Raw genomic sequence first — 23,300 nt, 5'->3', positions numbered from 1 at the left:
ATTTAATAATCAGGATAATTTTGGCCTCCAATTAATTCCTTTGACTTGAGGTTCATTTTCTTTTGTCTTCCAAGAGGTGCTTCATAAGGGGAGGTGACTGAAAACGATTTATTGGCTAATATCAGTTAGCTTGTACAGGTTGAATTAAGGGGGGAATAGGGGGCAGGGTAGGGTGCCAGAAGTGGCTGTCATTGGTCATGATAGAGTGGGGCCCACTGAGTGATTTAACGTTGGCATTCTGTCTTCTCTTGTGGAGGTGGCATGTTTAATTGGCTGTTATTGACCAGTGTCCATTTTTGCCATCCTCTAGAGAGCAGTGGTCAGTGTTGATGCTGCAGAGGACCTCAAGCAGCTCTGAAAACGGCTTGAAAAAACATGCATTTTACAGTGGAGTTCCATACAAATCACCGATGAATCTGAGAATTCCTAGCAAAAACGTGGGTGTCTGTGGCACATTGTCGGCCTTACCCTGATTTTCTGCCAGATTATTAGAGCTGTGTTGGTTTGCAAATATGAAAGGCATCGCAGAAAGTTAAGGAATGAGAATTAAAAACACGAGTTCACTTTGTTACTCACATCTCATCCGAAGTCACTTTGAGTATGGCAAACAGCGTGTGAATATAACATCAAAAAGAGTGGATTTCCAACGCTATCCACTGTGGTGATCAGACAGGCCACAAATCCCGCCTCCTCCACAAACACCTGTTTCTTTTTCTCATAATGGATACTTTTGTTAAGGCTGCCACATGTGAGACCACAGTGTTTAAAGCAATATGAGACTACCACCAAAATGGATATTGACAAACTGTGTGATCCAGTTCGCTGCTGTGGTACTGTTGTGGCAGCTCTATTCTTTCTATGGTGCTGGTCAGTGATAATGGAGCACTCCCAGTCTCCTTGGCTAGCCTTACAGAACGGCCCCTTGCACATTGTTCCAGCACTGATACACTTCACTGTCGCTGGTTTCCACTTTCCTCGAGACTACAGTCAGCAAACCGGGAATGCAGTGCATGTGTGTGGATGAGAGATGGAGAATACACTGAAGAAGAGTCTTAGAGGTGAGGAAGCAACTTGTGTTTTAGTATGAGTAGCCGTCCTCTTTTCATGTCTTTTTGTGTTGCGGCTTGTGAAAGGTTCCTTGGCTGTTTATCTGATAAATGATTCCTGAAATCCCACAGCCAACACACAGTGTAGTCTTCTGTTGCTCAGTCCTCAATGATGTGCCCTTCATGCCAAGGACCTCTGTCCCTGGCTTCATGTAAGTCGGTGCTCTGCTGGCAGCCTGTTTGGCACATCATCATGCATTTGTTCCATGTGTCTTCATTAGCTGCCTGTCATCTTCTAACTGAGATGTAGATTTAGAGATGTTGTATTTCATCGTAGTTAATAGCTGGTGTGAAAACAACTTAAACGAGTCTTTCATCTACTTTGATGAGTAATAGGAGGAAAACGAGATTGCCCAGGAGTGGGTTGACAAATCTAACAATAAGTCTTGAGATGTTTTTAGGCAGTTTCAATATCCCACACTATGATAAGAGCTCCTCTGCAATCCCTTTTCATCTCAAACAACGAAAACACGTCTAGTTAGGGTAGCCAATCTCTTTTGCTGGACGTCTGTACACTACAGATCCTGTTTGACATGGTTAAAGAAGAATGAGCAGTATGGGCAGCGAGTGCAGCTTTTTAGTAGTGTGGATCATTCGGTGGTAGTGTTGTTTTACTTTTCAGTAAAAATTGTATTGTCACTTCAGAAATTTGCAAAACTCAAATATTTCATCGCTACTGTGGTGAAAAAGCTGTTGAGCTTTTCTGCTCATCTCAAATTATCACTTGAGATGGTTGTGCAGCTGTTGGTTTATTGTAAGATCAAAAACAATAGTCCCTGTGCGCTAACAGCATCTGAGGCACTGAATATTACTTTTATCTTTAGGGGCAATATTTCCAAACAATAGTAAAAGCCTCACTGGGAATTTATGCTTCAGCTACTGCGTAGTTATATCACAACTGCATCCCACTTGAAACCCTACGTTGTACTCTGACGACCTCCCTTGAAATGTAACAATGCATCGCATCAGTGCAGCCTGCAGCTACTGTGATTGGTCCCTTCAGTGTCATTGATTCCTCCTATGCCAATCATTGTATCAATATAAGAAATAATAATCATATATCATCAATTTAAGGACTCACAAATATCAGCAAAATCCTGAAACAGGGCAAAATACACATGGCAGAGAGTGGAACCACTCTGTAATAGTGACTGAAACCAAAATTATTCCCACTTCATAGCCATCTTTGTAACACCTCAAATGCAGTTTTTGTGTGCCAGCAATATACGAGAGTACCTGCAGTTTCAAACCTGGAATATAATGACTTCATGTTATACATCTACCACAAATACTCAAAAGTGTCACAGCATTGCAGCTCCATTTCTTGCTCAATGAAGAGTGCTGATTTGTCATTTCAAATAGTATGCTAAATTGCATAACGGATACGGTTAGCCAAAAAGTTCTAACTAACTGTAAGCTTTCATCGGTGGAGAAACACCGTTAACTTATGCTTCCTGATTCAGCTAATGATTGGTTCTTTCAGGGCAGGGCCGGAACTACAGCTGCCACTGGCATTACACGATTCACTGTTGATTTCTATTGAGAGTTCTGGAAGTGCTATGTAGCTCCTTAAAGGCCTGTACATCGGAAGTTTTTTTTCTTCTCCTAGTTGACAGCATACGGGAGGTCATACTAATAAAAGTCCTTTTGAACACCGCCACCTTCTGGGAGGGAAGTGCATTTTATAATGGCAATATCTGACATTTTGATCTCTCTGATAAATTTCCCTTTAAATATATGATGTTCTGAGCACCTGCTGATGTCATTATCAAACAACATTAGAATACATGCAGGGAAATGACACGTATCTCTGCTGAGTTTGTTTGTTTCTTGTGTGTAATTATGTTTAGATTATATTATATTAGTTTTTATAATGTTGTAATATAATGTTGTGGGCACCTGGCTAAAAAGTAACTGTGACAAGTGCAGCGCTTTGTGCAAAGTTAAATATTTGTCCATTCTCAGCAACCATAAAACAAAAAAAAAAAAAAAACAACAAACATCCTCAAGGGCTTGGCTTAGACAGTTGCCACCATGACACGCTGCTCACGTTTTGGACAACAATGGAAAACTATTCTTGGTTAGCTCAGTGCAATACAGTCAACGTCCCCCTGAAAAGATTGGATCAACATATTCAGTGTTGAAATGAAAAATGTTTAGTTTCTCCTGCTGCCCATTGCCCCAATCCTGTTTCGAAACGGTCTCACTGTCCACATTTCACGGAGTTGGTGACATCTTATATGTCCTAATACACTGACACCCAACTTCAGTCCTAATTTAAAGAACTGAAAAAACCCTCTTTTGTTTGATTTTTATGTAAATCATGAATTATACACATTTTAATATAATTAACTGCCACTTGTCCCCTTACCTTATACGTAACAACAGTTCCTCTGTGTTATTCGTTTTTGGAGGCCCAGTCTGCCTTGCCTGTCACTGTGCATGAACCCCTGGCATCACCATGACTAAACCCCAGATGGTGGTTCTTTCTCTCCCTTCCCCCCAGAGGGCTCTTCTCTGGGTGCTTGTCGCTGCTGCTGTAGCCTTTCTGAGGGAGGGGGGCTTCTGTTTTTTGTAATAGCCTCCTGTATGACTATAAAAGATTTCGTCCCATTAGATCTGGTAAATAAGTGAGAGCAGACTGTCTGTGAGCATGCCCTTGTTTCTGTTGTCTAGAAAGCAAATGGATTAACAGGGGGAGTAGGATCAAGGCTTAAGTGCTCCATCATGGCCCAACTTCAGAGTGAGACGCTCTCCTGCTCCCCACTTGTCCTGCATTATAACTGCAGATAGCAGCCATTTAGGATAATACCGGCCTGGCCTCTGTTAGAGGTTGTGATGTGAGGGCCAAGTATGGCTGTTGTGAAGATGGCAGGACATTACTAGCAAATGGGATGGGAATCCCTGACGTTTACCTTCAACCTTGGGCTGCTTTACCTCTTTGGTCATTTCCTGGCAGGAGATTGGATCCCTGCACACATTAACAATGATCCATTCTCTTCCCACAGCTATACTGATCAGTCATCCCTGGCATCCCATTGCCTTTCTTTGCTACTGTCCCACCCACGGAAACATCCCAGCTCAACCTCGCTTATTGCCTTGCAGACGCCAGCCTCTGATAACTTCCTTTCTAGATCGTAACCCCTTAAAGAGTTTTCACACTCCGCAACTGCTGCTGTGACATCAAGAACCTTTTTGCATGTCTTTTTAATGCCCTCTCTTCCATGCAGTGTGTGTGTGTGTGTGTGTGGGGGGGGGCTTTGTAATAGTCTGCTGCCCCTCCCCCAGTTGTGATTGACAAGTGAGAGCAGCAGTACATGCATCAGATGGTTTCACATGGGGACTATGTGCACAGAGGGGGAGGTAGAAGGGCACATATACTGTTTTTTCCTCACAGTTCCATTGTTGCAGCACCCCATGGTTCCCTCCCTCTGTCTCTAGTCAGGACAGCATCCCTTCAGTTTGCATTTTCACTCAGCGTCTTTGCAGCCGGTTGTGAAGCAGACATCAGAAGTGTCGAAGAAACAACATGATAAGAAGTTCTCATCCAGTGAGATGGTGTTACTCAAGTCAGCAGATAAGGAGACGACCTAGAGGCAGTTTTTACAGACAGCGTGGCTCTCATCAGGTGTGAGAGTGTGTTTGTGTGAGAAAATGGCACAATGACATCCTGGAGTCAGCTACCGTAGTAGAAAAACCATACAGGCAGTTTTGAGAATGTTTGTGTCAACAAATTTGAGCAATGCAGTAATGTTGACAATTGTTTAAGAGGTGGCTAGGAAACATGAAACTAGTATTGGTATGAGAGTTAAAGGATCCCTGGTACCTGGACAGATGTCGCAGAATCACTAGTGTATCAAGCTGCAAAACAAATTCAGAACATATCCTACGTATCTAATAATATTGCTCCAATAGTTGGAGTGGAAGTATTTTAGAGCTGTGCTGGCACAAAGAAGAGGGCTGTTTATCAGGGTAGGGTTACATTTTATTTGAATAACCGGTCCAGCGAGTTACTGGTGGATGTTTCATTTTGTAACAGCAAAAGCGTGGCCTGGTTCAACGTGTTTACTGGAAGGCCTGCTGTTCTCCCCCAGCAATTCTGATGCCTCGACAGAGCATTCAAATGAATTAGGGGGGTGGGTTCCTTCACACAGGGGCTAATGTTGGTTTGAACACGGCCCTGGGAGCTTTTGCATCGCTGTTTGTGAAAGTCGGGACCCTGGCATAACTGTAAGAGCTATAAGACCCTGTGCTGTGTCGCATCTTATCCTGTGAAATGTTCCATTTAAAGGCAGTGCTACACTCAGCAGCCATCCCACCTTAAAACATGCCCAGATTATGTTTTCAAAGATGTACATCTCCTTAAGTAAAATGAATTGATCCAAAGTTGATCTTTAATTCACATAATTGACATTTATGTGAATTAGCAGTGCAGATTTCACATAATCTTTTTAGGCTCCCTACACATGTGAGATTTTTATTTTATTTGTGTGTGTTTGAAACATCTGTTTTCTATATATATATATATATATATATATATATATATATATATATATATATATATATATATATATATATATATATATATATATATATATATATATATATATAAGTTCTTGTTTTGATGAATTAGTCAAATGCATTTGGCACCAACAAAAAGTTGTTGATGCTTTCCTGTGATCAGATGAACCGTACATCCTGAGGATGTGAGGGCGTTTTCCTGTGGTGTTACGGCTATGTGTTCATGTTTGTCATGTGGCAGGAGGTGGTTACGTGCGGGGGTGGAGGGTGTTGTCAGATGATGGCTCCTGGAGGAGCCATGTGTAAGCTGAAAGTGGGAGGGGGGTGGTGGAGGAAGAAATGAAGAAAGAAGTATAGGAGAGGAAGAGAGGAGCCTTTACACAACAAACAGACATCCCTTCCCCCTCCAGCTAGCCATGCACACGTCCTCCAACTGTTGGTGATATAGACCCCGGAGGAGCTGTTAACGGCAGTGGCATGGAAAGTGTCTGCTGTGAGGGTAGCCAGAGAGGCCAACCTCCAGATATTAAAGGCTTTGAGGATCTGCTTTAACCTTGGAGCCGCTGATACAAAATGCCACTGCACCTCTTATCTAAACCCCTTCTTTTTCACGTACTCTACAGGTTGTACTGGCCAGAGACACACAGGCACACATTTTATCTCAGGTTTTCTCTCTGTGCAGATATGGACTGGGGCACATGATGGGTCCGTTAGCATCCACTGACAAAAGCACATTTCACTTCTAACTGGATATGCAGCTTTTCTGCTTTGCATTGAAATCTGTTGGCTGCTTTTAGCCTTGATAGTGTTTCTTTCAGAAAGTCAGGTCTTCTCCTCCTTTCAGTTGATTCATGTCTCATAACATTTACCACTTTGATTCTCATATCAAAGAGTCAGACTGTGTTTTGTCCCAGTGGTATCATTGTAACCCTTATAACAGCAGATGTGCCCGCACGTAATGCAGGTTTATTGAATACACAGTCAGTCCATGATGGACCCACTCTTATGAGACAGCTGTGACTGGATAGAACGTGTCTGCCTCCTTTAGTACTAAATACAGCTGGGAGAGTATCAGTCTACATCTCAGTAAACTGTTAACACACAAATGTATTTTGGATCAGTACTAGCTGGAGAGATGGGGTAAGATTTAACTTCTAACATGAAAATTATGCTTCTGCGTCAGAGCTACGTTGTAACTTGCACCATAACCAGAATCCCATTTTAATCCTATGCTACAACCTTCTACGTAGCACGATGTGCACCTCCCGAGATGTTGGGGCGACTCATACCACCACGACTTGAGTGGCGTGGAAGGATAGAAGGAGTTTTTCAGTTACTACATAAGTTATTTCCTGCAGAAGTCTTAATCGAGCGTAAATCAAGCTTTGTCCTGGTTTGTCCATATATGTCTCCTTATCTTTTGTGTTTTGCAAATTTAGTGTTTATTTTTACCGTCTCTAGGAGGCATTTGTATAAAGTTCTTTGTCAAAATCCAGCCCTAATACAGATGCGTGGTTACCAAACCAGGCCTGTGGTCTATGTTTAGACAAAGTTTGGAGGAGGAGGAAATTAAGAAATGACTGAAACTTGTTGACTCAGGCAGATACAGTCGGATATAGTCAGATACAGTCGGATATAGTCAGATACAGCACATTATTGTCATTGTTTCTTCTTGAATAAGGAGTTACCTGTATAAATCACATTGTTAAAGACATTGCGAGTATTAGTAGGTTTTATCAGTGAAGTGACTGTAAATTCTGGGGTATTTTGGCAGTTAAATAGGTGTAGCTTTAATAACCTTTCCCCTGAGATGTCTATATTGCCACTTCTTACTTGGCCATAAGCATAAAAAAAGATACCTTTTTACCGTTATCTGCATGAGACGGACAAAGATTCTGAAAGTTCTTATCACAGATGAATGGACATTTGTAAATAGTTAGATACTTAGAGCCAAAACATACAATCATTAATCTATTTTTATAGTCAGTCTCATTAAAATGCAGTAATTTAGCTTGGTGTAAATGATGGAATAATAAGTTTAGAAGTTTCAATAAGGCAGCAAAATTGAATTTCTTTTTTACAGAAGAAGAATAAACAATCATTTGTTTGTATCTGTAAGCTTTGCTGGTGTTCTGACTTTAGTCATATCTTGGCAGGCATGCTGTGAGTAGTAACTGGAACCTTTTTAGACACAATAATTTGTACATGTATATAAAAATGAGATTCAGAAGTAATAGTGTCAACTGGGCTGAATAACAGAACTGTGAGAATGTAGGCATTTTATTCTGCAAATGTTAATGAAGACTCATTATGTGTGATTGGGCCTTTTGGAAAGAACAAGTGGTTAGCCACATTGTCACCATGGGTGTTACTTTTCGCACTTGTCTGCTGCTCTGAATAGACAAAGCAGTGACCCAAACAGTTTAAGTTGTTTTAGTGGATGTGGCCGGTCCATCTCACTGATAACGTAGTGCGGAGAATACCTGCCAATTGAGTTCTACTTTGCTATTCTGCCCTCAGCTCCAGTGACGCCAACAACTGGTTTGGGTGTGGATAATGTGCGGAGGGAGAGGACAGATAAGGAAGATGGAGAAAGGAAAATGTGGGGTGGAGAGTGGAGCAAGGGTGTTGTCAGGGGAATAATAGAATGCCTCAGAGGCCCTCGTAGACACTGGGCAGCAGGGCAGGGGGAGGAAAATGGTGTGAAAGAGGAATAAGAGGTTAAGCCAGTGAGAGGAGCAGAGAGAGAAACAGCAGGGGAGTCTGGTGAAAGAAGTGGCAAATACCTTCAGGGCGAATTGCTGATTGCAAGCCAGGCCTACAGAGGGAGTGAAGTGATGACACACACCTTTTGACTAAACCTTGACTCACCCTCCAATCTTTGTCCCAGTATCTGAAATGAAAAGCCGGTTTTTCACAGCAGTATCTTGCCGATAAATCTGACAGCTCACCTTGATTTATGCAAATTATAGCTAAATTATATCTTATCAATTATTCAGCTTTTTTATCGTTCGGCCCCATTGATCATTAATGCTAGGCAGTCAAAGTACATGTTTGAATGAATTTTCATTGGTGTGTTTTTTGTCTGTAGTGTCAGTGCAGTGAGTTAGTTTGGGTGCTGCGTTGCGTGTGTGCATGTGCTTATCGAGGCAAAAGGTTCCCACAGGACGCTTCCAGCTGCAGCGGTGTCCCTTGCAGTCCTTTATCGTGCTAACTGTTTGTTAGCAACAGGCCACAGAGGGATTGGCCAATGGATGGGTGACAGAAGAAAGAGCAAATAGACCCCAGTAATTTCCCCTCCCTTTGCCATCTGACAGACTGTGTGGCACTTCAAAGTTAGGGAAGAGTTGTTCATCCAGTGGGCTGCAGCGAGCCCTCCACTTGCTGTTCTGTACTCAACTCTGAACTCTTTCCCCAGCCTTGGCCCCGGCTTTTTTCAAAGTGTGATCAAAGTGCAGTTTGTCTGTGATGGATGTGCTCACTTTGGCCCAGAGGCTGCCTGACAGGGGACCTGGAAGTGGAAGAGAGCATGACACAGGATCTCACTGCGTCCTATGCACATGCGCTTACAGACAAAAACGCCCACGTGTGTCTTTGTATCCAGAGTTAGCTCGCGGCTACGAAAGAGCTCTTCTCCATATGTGACCACCCCATGACGAGTGAGCTAGCCTGAGCACATGTTAAGAACTTTAAGGAGTCTCTATTGTTAAACCTCGGTCTACCTTATCTATACTTGATATACAGTACACAATACTGCCGTTTAGGAAGGTATTCCAACCAGATTTTCATGACTCGACGCAAAGTGGCAAAATAATGTCCTTAAATGCAGTCTTGCTTACATTACTGTGAGAGTTTGTCTATCACTGTTACTCCTGGTCTTGTAGCATGTGCTGCAGAACCAGGAGATTTATTAAACTTGTCAAAAATGCTGTACAAATACAAATGCAATTCTGTAGTATTTAAAACGGTTGGTAATGATCACCCAATTATTGGTATGCACTGGCCTTGACAAGAAATTGTGCCTCGTTTTTAACCACAACAAGGCAAGAGTTGTGGTCGGTAAATCTTACGTGTCTGGCTACTTCAGAACTTAAAATAGACTTTGATTTGCTCCTGGCAGTCACACACTCGTAAAGCCTACAGTTTAAGCCGTACACCTAAAATCCATTACAGTCTGACTGTGGTCACTGTGACCATGTCAATCTTTAGGCTTTTAAAATAGCCTCAGTGCACTTGTAAACATAATGAGCTGTTCTTTTCAATCATGAGACGTGATTCTTATCCGCTCTTATGAAACTCGCCCTCCTGGTTTGCATTTTTTCTTTCGTTTTTCCTTCATGCTCTTTACGTTCCTGACCTCGAGCAGAAACGTTGATCTTATCCTGTTTTTCAATTTCTTTCACAACCTTGTTTTTGGCTCTCTTCTTTTTGTTTTTTCATTGAGCCAACTTGTTGTGTACCGGCTTCTGTCATTTCCACAGCGGTGTGTACACTGACCTTTAAGGACCTTAAGTAATTGATGGTTAAACCCGAGAGAACCGATCAGCATTTATAGGACTTTCACAAGTACTACAGGTGCAGAAGTACTTGTGAAAGAGAGGCAAGAGTGACACCAACAACAGAAGTTGTTGGTGTGAAAGCAATGGTTATTAGGGGTGGGAGTGGTTAGCTGCAAGCCGTCTGTATGAGCTTTGAAGAGTTTGCTCTGTATCCTGCGGGAGGGTGCTTTTAAATGAAACAGACACTAGGTTGATGGAACACTGTTCATTTGCATTTCCTTCTCTTCCCTCTGGCTCAACTTCAGAGTCCTTGGGTGTGATCAAGGAGAGCTGTGCATGCTGGGAAGCTGTGTGGTGTCCAGTGTCTTGGTTGATCAGCAGAGGAGAAGAAGGGGCATGTCTGTGCTGTAGCGCTCGGTCTCTGCTGCCTGCTGTCCTTTCTTGGTGCTTTCAGATCTTTGAGATTTTGCTCTGCCGGTTATTGCCGCTTCATAAAACCTAAATGACTATAACACAATGCCAGGCAGGAGAGGGGTCATGACTGAACTTGAACCTCAGCTACAGCCCAACAAGCACCAGCAAACCAAGACGCCTTAATGAGACAGGATGCGAGCTCTAGCTGTTATACCTCCCACTGAAATCTGCCAGCTTACCTTACACTTATCCCAGCAGTTTCTCCATTTTGATCACATACCATTTCCTTTATAGTGGCCAACAGTCTAAACACACAGAAAACCACCTGTTTATTTCCCAGTCACAATACTCTTTTTTTTTTTTTTTTTTTTTTTAGATGGTTTTCATTTGCGAGATGCATTTCTCTGCTTCCATTATTGCGCAAATCGGCATTTTTGCACAGTTATCGCTTGCTAAGTGCTTGTAGTTTCTTCACATGTTAATTGACTGTGTCCTCTGTGTCCAGGAGCTGGAGAAAGCCCTGTCAGAACAGGACTTGGATTTCCTTGGGGATCTCGTTGCCTGTCTGTTGCAGGGATGCTACCAGCGCACTGACATCAGGTAAGTAAAGAATAGAAAAAGAACCTGACATATAGCAAACGCTGCCAGGTCACATCAGGTCTGCTTGTGTAACACCACCTGTAACACATAAGCCGTTTTCAGACGTGGGATGCGTAACACTGCTGGCATCGGGATGTAGGTCACTTTTGGCAAGAAACACGTGTCTGAAGGGGACGACAGAAAAAGTTTTGATTCATGATAGAAACCCAGGGTTGAACCAAAGTTTATTTGGACATAATAAAAATGCAACAAGTTGACTTGTTGCAGATAGAGGTGTGCACATTTCAGAGCTGAGATCGCTGTCCAGTACAGTAAGGAGGTCCCCTTAAATCTTTTCACATTTTAGAAATAAAGCAAAACTTATTACAGTTTTCTAAACAATGAGGGTAAGAACATTAACATTTAATTTTAAGCCCAGTTTTCCTCTCCTAATCATGGAGTCTTGAGTATAGGACCATGTCCAACTTTAGCTACTTTTACATAATTGAACGTGTTAAATGAGGCACTGTGTAGATGGCTGATGTTTGGCTTTCTTATAGTATGTTTAATATTTTTAGTTACATTTGTTCTGAAAGATAATAAATAGGTGAATATAAGCAGGAACATTCACATCTTCCTGCTGCTTAAAACTGCACCAAGTGACGTGGGAAATTTACTTCGTAGCTGTGACTGTAGGTCTAAGTAGTGGTGGAAGTTGGAATTCAAATTTAGTGTTTTTTTTTGTTTTGTTTTTTTAATGAAGCAGAGGCACAATGGAAAAGAATTACCATTTTTACTTAAATGTGTCAAGATAAAACTTGTCTTTCCATCTTCTTCAAATTAGTCATACTACCCAGGAAGCTTCATAGGAAGTCTGAGTCACGAGCGCAATAACTCACTGAGGAGTCAGAACTTAGTCACCATAAGGAGTGCTGAAAGTAGTGATAGGTGGTATGGTGACATCATGTTTACTACCGCGGGGATCCGAAAACGGCACAGCCACAGAAACTTTTCTATCAAGTGGTGGGAGAAAGTGAACGCGAAGCAGAGGCTGTTATTCAAATCCGTAAATGTTTTCTACCTCCCATGGGGCTTCCCCTTCGATACGCCTGTTAATCTAACCCATCGTTATAGAGTAGCATAGTGGTACAGTAAAGTGATAAGCACAGAGCAGGAGTGATCCAGTTTTTCCAGCCAGGCAGCCGGTAACAAGAGGACAGCCTGCTTTATTGGACTGGACAGGCTCTGGCATCCTGGGGGTGGCTGCTCAGCCCTGGCCTTTCACAGAGCTGCCCTTTTCATCCGCACGCGTTAAACGCTCTGCCGGAGCGGGGGAAAGAAGGGAGGGAGGATGTCGGAGAAAACGAAGGACAGAAAGGAGGAGAGAGATGGGGTAGTAGTGAGGAGGGGCGAGCCTGCAGCTGTGTGAAAAGTGCACGCTGCTCTTTCAAGATAAGCCTTTTTTTTTTCCTCTCCCTCTTTCTCTGTGCTGTTCCATAGATGCTCACCCTTGCCCCAAGCTCTTGTTCTGTTCATGTGAGCTGGAACTGAACGGTACAGATTAATCGGCTAGACCTGAACCGGAACCAACATTTATTTACCAGTTTTCACTCATAGATACAACACAACTCCCCTTCAAAGAAACTAGTCCTTTTCTTCTTCTTTTTTAAACCAGCCCCACCTCCTCTCTTTTTCCAGCCTGTATGATAGTATGAACCTTGCCTGTTTCCTAGAAAGCGATGCTAGTTTGTACTGAAGCATGCTGCGTTGGGTTTACAGTACCAAGATTTGCAACTGAATTGGTTGAATCTAGCCATTCATAGAAATCTCAGTACAAAAGTGAAGCCCTGTGTTGGATTGTTATTTTTGACATGCAGCTAGTGCTTAATTCTGATTTAATAATCTTTCATGATTAAGATGCGTAAAAGGAGAAATTTACTTGAGGTGTAGCTAACCCAGTAGAGTGACATCTAAAAATGAATACGGCACAGAAAAGGCAGAGATGATGAGTAAGACCGCTCTACTGTTTAGCCCCCAGGCATTTAGCAGTTACCTGGACGACATCATCAGCTACCGCTGGGAGCTGGAAGAGGGGAAACCCAACCCACTTCGAGAGGGGCCCTTTGAGAGTTTACCCCCTCGCACTCAGGTGGAACTGCTGCACCGGCTGTGTGATTACCGTCTGGATGCTGCTGATGTCTTTGACCTGCTTAAGGTGACTAAAAGAATACATGTGATCATAATAATGTATTCACAATTTATTAAAGAGTTAAACATTCACTCAGTATTGAGTCAGTAATTGTACATAAAAGGTTCCATGCTCCATTAATGCTGCCAAGTTGTGTACATGTGTACTGTTAAAGTTTGCTTTTTTGACAACATGATGAATGATTTCGTTCACCCAGCTGTTCAGCTTTAAAGCATTGTCCGATATATTTGTCACTGAGCAGCTGCCTCATTTTACTTTGGCCTAAGAGTGCAAGATCTTAGTTTTACTGTTCTTTAAAAGTATATTTACTGCCATAAACTAAGGTGGAGTTATCACAATCTGAGGCTTTACCCCTATACTGTCAATCGGTTTCTAATTTTTAAACTGTAAACTGCTATAATTCATGAACACTCTTAACAAGATACCGAAAGTACTTATTGTCAGCACATGATTCACGACTCTGTACGATCAAAGAGCTAAAATGACATCACCCTCTGATGACACACTACATATTATTTAAGAAATGTTATATCCCCACCCCCACCACCTCCAGGGCCTGGATGCAGACAGCCTGAGGGTGGAACCCCTGGGGCAGGATGGAAATGGAGCCCTCTACTGGTACTTTTACGGCACTCGCATGTACAAAGAAGAGCCAGTGACAAAGAAAGTAGGAAAACACAGGTAATGCTTCTTTTTCTGTCAACCACGAATGAATCATCTGCACTTAGCTGAATGTTGAAGTGTTCAGTTGAAATAAAATTTTACCACTTGTTTAGAGTCCTCTTAAGGGTTAATTTACTTCTTTTATTCCTACCTAAGCTGTACTTTTAACCTTTGCTATTTTTTTTTCCCCTAGTGATGAAACAACAGAACTAACATTACCAGAGAAAAAGAAACGTGGAAGACCACCAAAGAAGAGAAAGCTGGAAGATTCACCAAGGTAAAAAAAACAAAAACCAGAAAAACTTTGCTGTCAGTACTAACAGGGTGACGCAGACACAGACGTTTAGATTTGGGCATGTGCTGTGCAGATGAGCTCTTCTGTTTCCCGTGTGAAAACGATACTCGCCCAGGTTTTGATGATCTGGGTCTTCATGTCCTTTGCTCTCAGTCAGTTGTTGACTTGACCTTTATCCTACTGCTGGACCCAAAATGTAATAAATGATTAATGGAGTATTTCTTGAGCGCACTCTCTCTAACCATATTCTCACCATGTGTGTAGCGAGGAATTTTAATTAATTCCAAAAAGTAGTTGTGGAGGATCAGCTCTTATACCAGAGTTGCTTTTAAGCATGCCATTTTTTTAGGGACTTCATGGCTTTATATTTCTTATAGTGAGGTGGAAAGTGATGTGCCAGAGGTGAAGACGGAACACGAATTGGAAGATCTTCCCCCAACCACAGGTAAAGAAACTTTGTGGTTTATATCCCGACAACATTTTTTTCTCCCTTTGTGTTTGCATTTTCCCCTAGAATCAGTGGTCCGATGTCTGTTTTTCCTTTCTTTCCTGTGCAGGCCGTAAGCGAGGCGCTTGGTCCCTGGTGTGTGATACAGAGGAGCAGTGGCTCAGTCTGGCAGAAAGCATCAAGGACAAAACCTCCCCACAGGATCGCCACCTCTACCGTGTCATTAGCCAAAACTTCCTGCCTGAGATCAGCAACATGATTGAGCACAAGGTCAGACACCAGAGACACTACCATCAGTCTCCATTACACCAGTATACAACGCCTTCTATGCGTCCTCTGTTTTTGATAGGCTGTAGATTCGTTAATATGAAAGCGATTATACACAGACTTTAATTTGTCCTCGTTTGTGTGACAAGTCGCAAGCACCAGGGCGATTTTGATGAAATACCTGCTCATAAACAGCTAAATGAGACATCCCAAATGTGACAGTGATGACATTTGAATATGCAAATTGAATTTTATTAATGTACACTTGACTGTTGTCTTCTTTTCTTTCTTCCTGTTTCCTTAATCTAATCTCGGGTTTTAAGATTACTGATATTCCTTCATCTCAGTTCAGCTGCTTTTATCTTCTGGCTGTCTTACAATAGTTGTTTGTAGGACCTCTCGACTGTGCTACACAATAGGTGGAGTCAAGGAAAGCTGGTCCCTAGTCAGCTTTTTGGGATTGGTCATATGTCGGTTAAGGTATAATTGGTGTTGAGTGCTTTAATGGGAGATGATATGCACACTCTGCTCCAGCATGTCTAAGCCAGCACTGCTTTCTTTACTTTGCAAAGGAATTAATTTGAGTCACTGATGGCTACAGCTAGTCGAGAAAACCTAGGTTCCTGTTTTGATCCCACCTGATTGCATAAAGATCAGTGGATGCTGTCTACTCCAGTGATGTATAACCAGCAGTGGCTGTTGCTATAGGAACGATCCTTTTTCTGCCGTCGTCAGCATTGAAGTCAAGAATCCTGAAGGCAGGTTAATGTCAGCCGAGAGGTCACTCGGTAATTGCAAATGGTTATGAATGAATGAATTTGGTTGAGTCGTTCATCAGTCACACCCTCTGCTGTTCTACTTGTGCGCACATTTCTATGGCATTCAAAGTCTGTCTATAGCTTCACTACATAATATAAGTAGAGCTGGAATAGGTGTTTTTGGCTTGTTGGTGTTTGTGTTTCCTCTGCGCCGCAGCACTCTGGACTTGAAGAGATGGCTCTCTGCCAAACGCGATCACAGTGTGGGGTGAAAACTGGTTAATTTAAATTTGCTCAAATAACAGATTCAATTAAAGGAATGCACATTCCCATAGTGAGCTTCTTATTTATAATATAGATCACACAGCAGGATCACATTAGGATGCTGTGCTTGGTAATTATATTAATTACACTGCTGCTGTGATGGTGTATAGATTCTGTGCTTGATTTGCTGCATAGACCAAATTTATATTAGAAAACCAGAAATTAAATCTTTTCAGAAATAGTACATGTATACTTTTTCTGTTTGGTAATCTGTGCTATGAAATGAAAAAGTTTTGTAAATACTTGTTTGCACTTTGAAATAACAGCAAAGGGGAAAGTGTCTGTGTGATATACAGCTTCTACAAGGCTGCATGCAGTACGTACATGTAGTTTGCAGCCTGCACTGTGATCGGTTTTGCATGGTCATTTTGTAGGATTGTTGGCTTAACCTGTGCTTGCTTGTCTTGCTCTCTCTCCAAGTATGTGTTAGTGCCTGATGTGTGGCTATAAATATCTCGGTGTTCACATGAGTGTCAGATATAGTGTGTATATTCTCCCAAATCTTCCACATGTCTCAGTCTGCTGTCATCAGCCATTTCACGGGGCACTGACAGCTGGCAGGAGCTCACCTTGGGGCAGAATGGAGATTCTTGAGTGACAGCTTTGCTGTGCTGCAGGATTCTGTCGACCTCTCTAAGTGGTGACACCAGAGGCACTCGATCATGTGTGTGCGTGTTGGATGATGGACTTGCGGTAATACGGGGAAGAATTGTGAAGCCTGGGGAGATGTCAGTGTTTCCCACTGAGACGAGACAGAGGTGGCGCGGGGGCTCATGAGCACATGTGGACTGCCGCCCTGAACTTTTCTACACATCACCAGGCGGGGGCAAATGTGAGAACCCAATTGTTCAGTGTGATTGGATGTAAGACGTCTGTAGCCTGCCAGCTCCCTGATACAGAGTCGGTGTGCTTTCTGATTGCGCCCATGTGATAGTTCCACAGCTAATTGTCCCATTGATTCATAGTGACCACGTGGGCTTGCGCTGCTTCCTTGCTCACATCAGGTGAATCTTTTCCAGTAAGAGCATGTCTAAAGTGGACTGTTGCCCGTTGATAGGTACGTGTCACGATGGACCGCTTGAGACAACGGCAGACATGATCTTATTTTCATTTTTTATGAAAAGATGGTGTTTGAAAACATTATCTAGAGTTCCCCTGTTGGAAAGTGACTCTATGGTTTTAGAAAGCACGTTAGGTTATAAACATCGGTCTCCTTTAACAGTATTTTTTCATTTTAATCTTCTCCGCAGTGGGCTCCTTCCTCATTTGTTTGCTTCCCTACCTGCATGCACAGACAGTCTGACTGACTTTGTTTATATAGCGGCAAATGCATATTTAGGACTCTCTACTTGTTATTTAGCAAGGTGTTACCTGTGCCAGGGTGGCAACCCTTAACAGTCCTACATCCTGGATGTACTCTGACCTAAGCTGCAGGGGACAGTCCCTGATATAGACAGGATTTCAGAAACCACTTGGCGCTCTGTGTTGGCTGGTGTTTCCTTCCTTTTCTGTTTGCTCTAACTGGTTCTCTGACACGTCAGCGCTCATTAACCCTCCACGCTCTGTACTGTATATTTTGGATCAAGTTCCCTGCTCAAAAGTTGCCAGATAGGCTATTGTAGAACAGATTGTACACTACCACAAGCTAACAATATCACACAGGTTGTGATTTATTTTTTTGGTGCAAGTATGTTAATTTTTGATGCAGCCTTCTTTTGGCCCCAAGCAGAGATGGAAGACTAGGGAGCAAAGGTGAGAGAGTCACTTGGGGGATGGGAGAAATAAATCAATGACTTCGCTATAGTCACTGCTGCACCGCAACACCAGAGTGTCTGTCAGTGTGTTGGCTTTAGACAAAATGAATTACACAAACCGTATGTGATGTTTTAAAAGAAAGTTGCATTTGTGGATGAGAAAGCATTACAGACACAACAGTTTCCAATTCACGAGTGTGTCATAAGAGGCATGAGGAGCAGAACCAAACTACATTTCTTTTATTTCAGGAGCGAGAGCAGAAGCAGAAGCTGCTGGACCCAAACCCAGTTCGCGTTTCCCAGCGGTTCTCTCAAAATCACATAAAACATGAGGAGAGGGTGAGTGTTTGTCTGTGCTATGCTTTTTAGGTAGTGTTACACACCTAAAAATGTCAGAATAAGCTGTGCCGATTTATTTAGCAATACAACGGGGATGTCATCCACTTATCTGGTTTTTAGTGCAAGACATTCCAGTACAGTACATGTTTGTACACGTACTGTGTACATTTATTCTCTCTGCTGTATATGTTGGTTTAGGGCCTGATTGTTTCTGCCTTTTATGTACAGAAACGTGTAGTTTTCTATACATCTAGCTTTCCTGGTGTGAGAGAAGAGTAGACTAATAGACTTTGTGGGTGTGTGCATCCAGGACAATCTCAAGGCCGGAATGGAGGAGGAGGAGGAGGAGAAGAAAAAAGATGAAGAGCTGGACAGGCAGGTCCTGCTGGCCGAGCAGAGACGAGAAGAGGAAAGGCTTCTGCAGGAAGAACGGCAGAGAGAGAAGCTAGAGAAGATCAAAGCTGTGGAGGGTAAGATGGTTACTGAAATAGATGGAACACAAGTAGCACACAACAAGATGTTGTTTGTGTTTAAAAGAAGTTTGAAAAATCTATCTTTCCAAGAATTTTAGTATATGCAGAAAGTTGTAAGACATTAAGAAGCAGCAGTAAGTTCACATCCTCTCATCAGTCATGTATCAGCAGCAGGTAGGAGGCTCTGTCAAGGGCAGAATGTATCATGAAGGGCACTCCCCACACAGGCTTTCACATCTTCTTTGCCGTGCTTTGGCTCTCACCAGCTGAAAAATCTGCAGTAGCATAGCAGCATTTGAAGCCTTGAGATTTATGTATAGTACACAGACACTGTGAAAGGGAATGCTCAGGGCCTTTAATCACAGGATCACTCCTCTTCTTCTCTGATGTCATCTGTCAAGGGTTAATGAACTGCTGATTGTGCTTCAGTAGAGGAGCCTCATTATTGTATTATAGATGAACAGCAGGACCTGGCCTACACTCTGTGTATTGCATATGTGGAATCCTCCTTCAAACATCTTTAATCCAAACGGCAGGGGGGCTGCCAGGCCTCTGTGCCTTTCATGTTGAAAGATAAAGCGGTTATGCATATGCACTCTCTGTGCTCTGTTCTGCTCTTTTGATCAACTTGGCCTAAGAAAAGATGGCCGATGAATCGTTCTCCTTCACTTATCTGAGCTGCTGCGTGTCACATCTGAGGCCTGGTTTTCATCAATGCTCCCGAGAGTCTCAATGGACATCAATTTATACTGTAACTGTAGGGTCTGAATAAGCAATCAAACATTGTTTACCTGCACTGTGAGACTGGCGTTTTTCATTATTTGTGATTTGAATTGCCCCCCGTGTTCACGATTTTCCGTTAGAGCGTGCAAAAAGGCGGAAGATGCGAGAAGAAAAGGCCTGGCTGCTGTCTCAAGGAAAAGATCTACCACCTGAACTCCTGAATCTGGAGCCGTCCTCTCCCGTCCAGAGAACACGCAAGAATAAAGAATTGTAGGAAGTTGTTCACATTTAGTTTCAGATTCACTATCTGCTTTAGCGACTCATGATTGCTATTATTTTAGCCCGTCTAACATGCCGTATGTTCAACATTTCAGCTATGAAATTGATGATGACTACACTGCTCTTTATAAAGGTATGCCTGCAGAATTATTATTATTACCTGTTGCTATGTTTACATGCATGTACCTGTCACGTGACAATTCACGTCATCTGGGCAGATGTGTGGTAGTGTAAACGGGAAGCAGAAGTTGGCTGCTTATAGAAAGTATGTAAAAAGAAGAACCAGCTATTGCAGAAAGTAAGACCAGCAGTTTCTTTTCCTTAGTTGACAATGAAGTGGAACTGTTACTCAAAGCAACACACAAGTAACAGCTGGTCTTTGTGTAAAGAGAATGGCTCTGACCCATCAGGGCAAAGACGCAAAATCTCTTTGGTGGTGTCTGACACTGGAGCTTTATCAGTGGATTTGAGGTGATGCCTGCGGGGATTAAGCTGTGCTCTTTAACTGTACCTTAGCAGTTTTAGTCTTTGTAGGAATACCAGGGCCTTAGATTTAGCAGCAGCATATCCTCAACAGAAAAACAACACTGCTACACAATAATTAATGTTATCCACTTCAAATGCTGGCAGTTTTAAGGTATTAATTGTGGTTCGTCTTACATGTTTCATGCTTTTTACTCCTCGTCATAACACACCATTGTAATGGCAAACGTGCATCCAAACACGCAGGAATAAACCACAAACTGTATACGAGTTTAGTGATACCGTTGGTTGATATTTATTTTTGTTTTTAGAACCAATGTCGGGGTCTGTGACATTATTTCCAAAAATCTTACGTCTTCCCTTTCCATACTAAATCCAGTTGCTGGGTTTAAAACTTGTTGATGTAAATTTACAATCACTCGGATGAATGTCTGTTCTACTCTGTTCGTCAGTGCTTGAAGCCCTGAAAGCCCATAAAGATTCTTGGCCTTTCTTGGAGCCCGTTGATGACTCCTATGCTCCCAATTATCATGAGATCATCCAGGTACAGAATACTGTTGTTGTTTTTACAAATGTGTGACATTGGCTTCATGTTTGTATCAGTCTGGTTTGTGCATTAATGCATATATAAAGTTTATTGATTCATAATTTTAATTGCTTTATTTTTTATTGTCGTTCTAATCATTTCAGACTCCTATGGACCTATCCACGATTGAGAAAAAGCTCAATAACGGGGAGTATGTCGCTAAGGAGGAGTTTGTTTCTGACGTGAAGCTGATGTTTGAAAACTGTGTCGAGTACAATGGAGAAGACAGCGGTAAATTAAGCATTCTAAACCTTTTTTTAAATAACTTTGTTAAAGGCATCAAAATCCGTTGCATTATGGATGTATTTTGAAAAAAGAATTTCATATGTACATTGAGACGCAGGGGGTGAGAGTGGGAGAGATCGCAGAAGAAAGGGGGGCGGTCTTAGTACTGTGTTGGGGCCGGGGCCGGGGCAGCCTTGACAGTGATTAATGAGGAGTGATTGAGTTGTGCTCGAGTGCTCTGGGGGATTCAAGTCCTGCAGTGCCAGAGAAACATTCCAGCCCCTAAGCCCCCTGTCTGGAGCCATCCATCCAACTGAATACTCTCCTCAGGGAATAGGGGGAGGTGAGTGGTGAGGAGGCCCAGGGTGGGGCAAGAGTAGAGGGAAGGGGTTGAAGGAGCAAGGGTCAAACTTACGCCCTCTGACTTGGTCAGCTGGTTAGCACTGGGCCAGGACAAGACAGGATTTTTGTGCTCTGTTGGTATGTGTCTCACCTAATGGTCACTTCATGAGTGGCTATTTGTGGGAGTGACTGTGCATGTAAATGAAGCGTTATTCTTTGAGTATATGAGTGGATGCTATAGACATGTGATGTATGTTTGCTACTTTGCTGAAGATGTGCGTTTATGTAAAAAAAAAAAAAAAAAAAGTTCTCGGGGGTTTTATCGCAAAACAATCGCTGATGTTGGTGTCTTTCTGTCCTCAGAATACACTATCATGGCCGAGTCTCTGGAGCGTTGTTTTAGCCGAGCCTTATTAAAACATTTTCCGTCTGAGGATGGTGACACGGACGAAGAGTTCCACATCAGTCGAGAAGACAAGGAGCGCAAGGAAAGAAAACGCAACCGTAACAGCAAAGCTTTCGGGCCTGAAAGTTTGATCAGGGCTACTGAGCAAGTACAACGTAAGCGAAGCTCACAAAAGGGCAAAAGTAGCGCAACTTCAGAGGAGGATGCCAGGCTGGCACGGCTGCATCCTCATTGGGCTAACGGCCCCCCTCACCCGCACAGCTTGCCTCCAAGCCAGCAGCATATCCGGGAAGGAGATATTAGGGGGTTATACCACCCAGGGCAACAGGTATCCACAGACAAGACTTTAATCCTTTTTTTAAATATATTTATTTATTGGGAGTCTTAATTCCTGTTTGAAATGCAAGAGGGGAAAAATATAATAAATTCTTTATTTTAACAGCTCCGTCAGCCTGGTCCCCCTGGGCCTCATGGTCCACACATGTATGCCCAAAGAATGGCCATGGATCCCCGCTTTGCCTACCAGGTTCACTTTTCCAGACAAGGAGACCCCAACTTAAACCAGTTGCCTCACAACTTTAACATTCAGGTATGCTTGACCTATTACACACAACCAACCACCTAATTGTGTGTATGATGCATCTTGATGCTGTTATAACAGACAAAGCCAGATATTTCATATTTTATTTTCCTTTTTTCCTCCAAGCAACGCATGATTGAGCCACACCACATGGGTCCTAGGTATCCAGTGGGTCCAGATCCAAACCAGCAGCACTCGTACATGGGTCCGACTCATGGCCCATGCTTAGGACCACGTCCCATGACCCTACAGCCTGGAGCTCCTCCTGAAGCCAGCATCTACCCATCCCACCACCGTCCAGAGGGCCACACTGTGCATCCTATGGGGAACAGGTTCTCAGGCCCGGAAGGATCACCTCAGCACAACTACCCAGGCTTGAGACCTGCTGGCATGCCACTACCTACTATGTGGAGTGGTATGAATCAACAGGGGCAGGAGAGGCCCAGCGGCATGTCTATTCAAGACCCAAACATGGTGAACCAGCGCAACTTTAGTTATGGTGGAATCCCCCCACCTGTGGGTCATAAACCGTGGCCAGAAGCTGCCGGATATCCCAACCATCCTTCCAATGCCCAGTTTCAAATGACTGCAGCAGCCAGCTCCCCTGGGCTCATGTCTGCACGTCCCACTGTGCCCCACTCAGACTCCTCCGGCAGGACACGCTTGGCTTCCATGCTGGAAAGCCCAGAGATGCTGGCCCTGCAGCAGCTGTCAGCCTCTTCTGGACCCCCTGCTGGTGCCCCTCATCAGCACACAGCACACTTTCAGCAGCCTGGGCCCCCATCAAGAATTGGCAGCATCCCAGCTCACCCCTCTCAACAGCTTCCCCCTGCCCCTGAGGTTCAGCTGCTGCATCCTGCTAGAGACAAAGGCCCAGATAGACAGCCTCCCCAGCAGACAAACTTGCACCCCAAAGGTAGACCTGACCTTCTCTTGCTGTATTTCACCAGTCTGCGTGATAGAGCACTAGACTCTAGTGTCTCATTTGTTAATCGGCACAGCCCCCATCTTCTGTCAAGTACTTCTT

At 43.2% G+C, this 23,300-nt stretch overlaps 1 protein-coding gene across 1 annotated transcript in view; it reads left to right on the top strand.

Moving 5' to 3' along the window:
- Positions 1–23,300, top strand: part of cecr2 (CECR2 histone acetyl-lysine reader) — a 32,461-nt gene that overhangs the window by 3,202 nt on the left and 5,959 nt on the right. Inside the window, exons 2-16 of the mRNA XM_084932776.1 lie at positions 11,046–11,140; positions 13,151–13,334; positions 13,882–14,009; positions 14,185–14,268; positions 14,664–14,731; positions 14,844–15,004; positions 18,087–18,176; positions 18,487–18,646; positions 19,513–19,642; positions 19,747–19,784; positions 20,587–20,678; positions 20,825–20,951; positions 21,651–22,021; positions 22,136–22,282; positions 22,400–23,189. Of these exons, the coding sequence (XP_084788902.1) occupies positions 11,046–11,140; positions 13,151–13,334; positions 13,882–14,009; positions 14,185–14,268; positions 14,664–14,731; positions 14,844–15,004; positions 18,087–18,176; positions 18,487–18,646; positions 19,513–19,642; positions 19,747–19,784; positions 20,587–20,678; positions 20,825–20,951; positions 21,651–22,021; positions 22,136–22,282; positions 22,400–23,189 (2,665 nt within the window). The remainder of the gene's footprint in view (positions 1–11,045; positions 11,141–13,150; positions 13,335–13,881; positions 14,010–14,184; positions 14,269–14,663; positions 14,732–14,843; positions 15,005–18,086; positions 18,177–18,486; positions 18,647–19,512; positions 19,643–19,746; positions 19,785–20,586; positions 20,679–20,824; positions 20,952–21,650; positions 22,022–22,135; positions 22,283–22,399; positions 23,190–23,300) is intronic.

Source organism: Perissodus microlepis, chromosome 7 (assembly GCF_051167445.1).
Source record: "Perissodus microlepis isolate ML-2025 ecotype Zambia chromosome 7, ASM5116744v1, whole genome shotgun sequence".
NCBI lineage: Eukaryota > Metazoa > Chordata > Actinopteri > Cichliformes > Cichlidae > Perissodus > Perissodus microlepis.
Note: the sequence above shows the minus strand (reverse complement) of the source record. Positions and strands in the feature narration are given on the sequence as shown.